Source organism: Thermobia domestica, unplaced genomic scaffold (assembly GCF_964235325.1).
Source record: "Thermobia domestica unplaced genomic scaffold, izTheDome1.hap1.1 HAP1_SCAFFOLD_194, whole genome shotgun sequence".
Classification (NCBI taxonomy): domain Eukaryota; kingdom Metazoa; phylum Arthropoda; class Insecta; order Zygentoma; family Lepismatidae; genus Thermobia; species Thermobia domestica.
Genome location: NW_027655922.1, coordinates 40239 through 42785, shown reverse-complemented (window position 1 = coordinate 42785; position 2547 = coordinate 40239). Strand labels below are relative to the sequence as shown.

Sequence of the window (2547 nt, the reverse complement as noted above, 5' to 3'; positions counted from 1 at the left end):
GAATCTTTATTCATCCGTACATACAAGCCATCCATCAACAGAGACGAAGGTTATCATCTACCTGACGTCTGGTTCCAGCTTCTCAGTACGAAAAGAACCATCAGCCAATCAGAGCAGTTTCCACCAGCAAAATCAGAGCACGCCATTGGCCAACATAAACAACCAATAGGAACACAGCGATTCTTAAAGACCACTATATAATTTGTACGACCAGCACACTTCAACACACAGCTCTGAAGATGTTGCCGCTGTATGGTAACGAAAGCTCAGCACAGCAACACCTACTCTGACAGCAATCCCGAGAACATTGGATTAATAGTAGACGCCAGCAAAGCTTCAAGATCAAGTTTGTTCATAGTTTGCTTGGGAAGCGATGGAAACACGTCTTTCAGAGAGTGCCAGGTGTGCACTTCCTCCAATTACATAACACATTTCTCCATGCAATTTTCAGAGGTCGAAAGAAGCAAACATTGAGAGGTTGCAATAGGTGAGTGCTATTAGATGGTAGCAGCACAAAAGAGATGTTGTGACGTTCACACTGCTGAATAAATTCTAGGGACAGATGACTCGAAAGATTATCGCCAAGCATGATTTTGGGTCCTTCTTTAGTTCTGAGGTACGGCAAGGCAACTGAGGTAACCCAATCTTCAAATACTGCAAGATCAAACCATCCACTACGATTACGATTGTACCTAGTCCCTTCAGGTCCACCTTCCTGCCATGTATCCCACACTCGTTCCGCTTTATATAAAACATATGATGGGAGTAAAGTACCATCGTCGGCTGTTGCCATTTTTATTGACACACTGGTTTTTGACGAGTCGATTATTCTTTCTGCGTGTTTTGTACCTCTCTTGACAATCACCTTTGCTCACCCTGGATCGTCACTTAGGTTAGTCTCATCGTAGTTGATGATGTTACTCGCTGGGGTTTTCTACAAAAGTGGACGTATATTATCAAAATACTTCTTCACTGTTTCGTGGCTCACTGCAGCTCTAGAACGTTTGATATTTTCACTCAGTCTGACGGCAAGTATGTTGGAATGTCTCTTGAAAAATGACCGTGTCCAATCTACGCTAGGTAAATTATTGGTAAATCTTCTTTCTCTTCGCCCTTTTCTGTCCAGATACCCTTTAACAAGAAACCTGATGTCTTGAGATGTATAAGGGAAACCCCACTTTGCAGCTCTAAGAATGCCATTCACCAACATGTTTTCCTCTTCTGGAATTAGAACAGTTTGGCCGCCCATAGTTCTCGTGTTTTTTTTTATTCACATTGTTTTCTATTCTCGAGCGCGGCACCTGATAAGCTTCGGCTGCTTTACGATAAGACATTCTTCCCTCCTTGACTGCATGAATAGCACTTTCAAGTCGCACAGAGTCATAATTTCGTTTCGGCTGAACGCCAAGCTGCTTCTTATAATACCGTGGCATCGTCCGAATTCACCCCAGGTCACTCCACTCCACTTCAAAACTGGCACTACGTTGCAAAATGAGAGATTTCGATTTGTATTATCAACATATGTTTTTCACAAGTAATTGAGTGTTGTTACTTTTGCCAATAGATCCCATACCGTTTAATAGTTTGGTCTCTATTAACATTGTTTTTAAGGATATATATTTTTTCTTCACAACAATGGCATTTCAACTCATGTATATAACTAACTAACTAACTAACTAACTAACTCTATGGCCTATGGAACCCGGAGGTTCAGTGCCGCGTTCACAAAAGCAGTCCACTGACTTCTATCCTTAGCTAATTGGATCCAGTACTCATGTATATAGGGGTAGTAAATTACATTATTGTTCCGATATTTATGGCTAATGCACGTGACGTCATCTATTGACCACCAACCGAAAACGCGACTTTCTAGCTTTAACAATAGCAGTTGAAACTACAAAAACAACTAAGTAAGTTGTAATCGTCCGATTTCACCCCATTTGACTATATATATATATATATAGAGCGAATCAAAAGTATGGACACGATGGAATAACTCGAGAACTGAACTTCGGATCGAAAAACCAAAAAAGCACGTGTTTAATAATATTTAAAGAAAACTATCTGATGAAACCAAAGTCGACCCTTTACATCCACTTCCAGGGGCTTGGGGTGGGGTCAACTTTGAAATTTCAAATGGAAACCCAATTTTGGATTGCAGATTTGGATTCTGCGGCTCAAACTATGTACGGTTTCATCAACACTTTTCCGTCAATGCATAATATGGTGCAGTAATTGGGGAAAATATATGGCAGCTAAATACTCCCATTTCGTTCATGAGCTTGGTAGTATTTCCGACTTCTGTTCTCGTTCAGTGTTACTGGTTCACTTCTTTGTTCCTTCTCGTCACTGTATAGAAGCACACTACCCACAGACAGAAGACACAGAGAAAGGCACACCTTCTTCATTCGGGCTTCGGGCAGTATCAATGTTGCAAACCAGAAAATTCAAAAGCGGCGGATAGAGGACAAAATATAAAAAAAAAAAAATTAAAAGTGAAAGGGGAATTATAGAAAAGTATAGCTATTGAAGTATCTGCTTATTGTA

General features: G+C 40.5%; 1 protein-coding gene across 1 annotated transcript; it reads right to left on the bottom strand.

Annotated features, from left to right (window-relative positions):
• Positions 1-388: 388 nt before the first annotated feature.
• Positions 389-793, bottom strand: LOC145676522 (uncharacterized). The gene has a single exon (XM_081747344.1). It carries the CDS (start codon positions 791-793, stop codon positions 389-391), a length of 405 nt encoding a protein of 134 aa, XP_081603470.1.
• Positions 794-2547: the final 1754 nt, after the last annotated feature.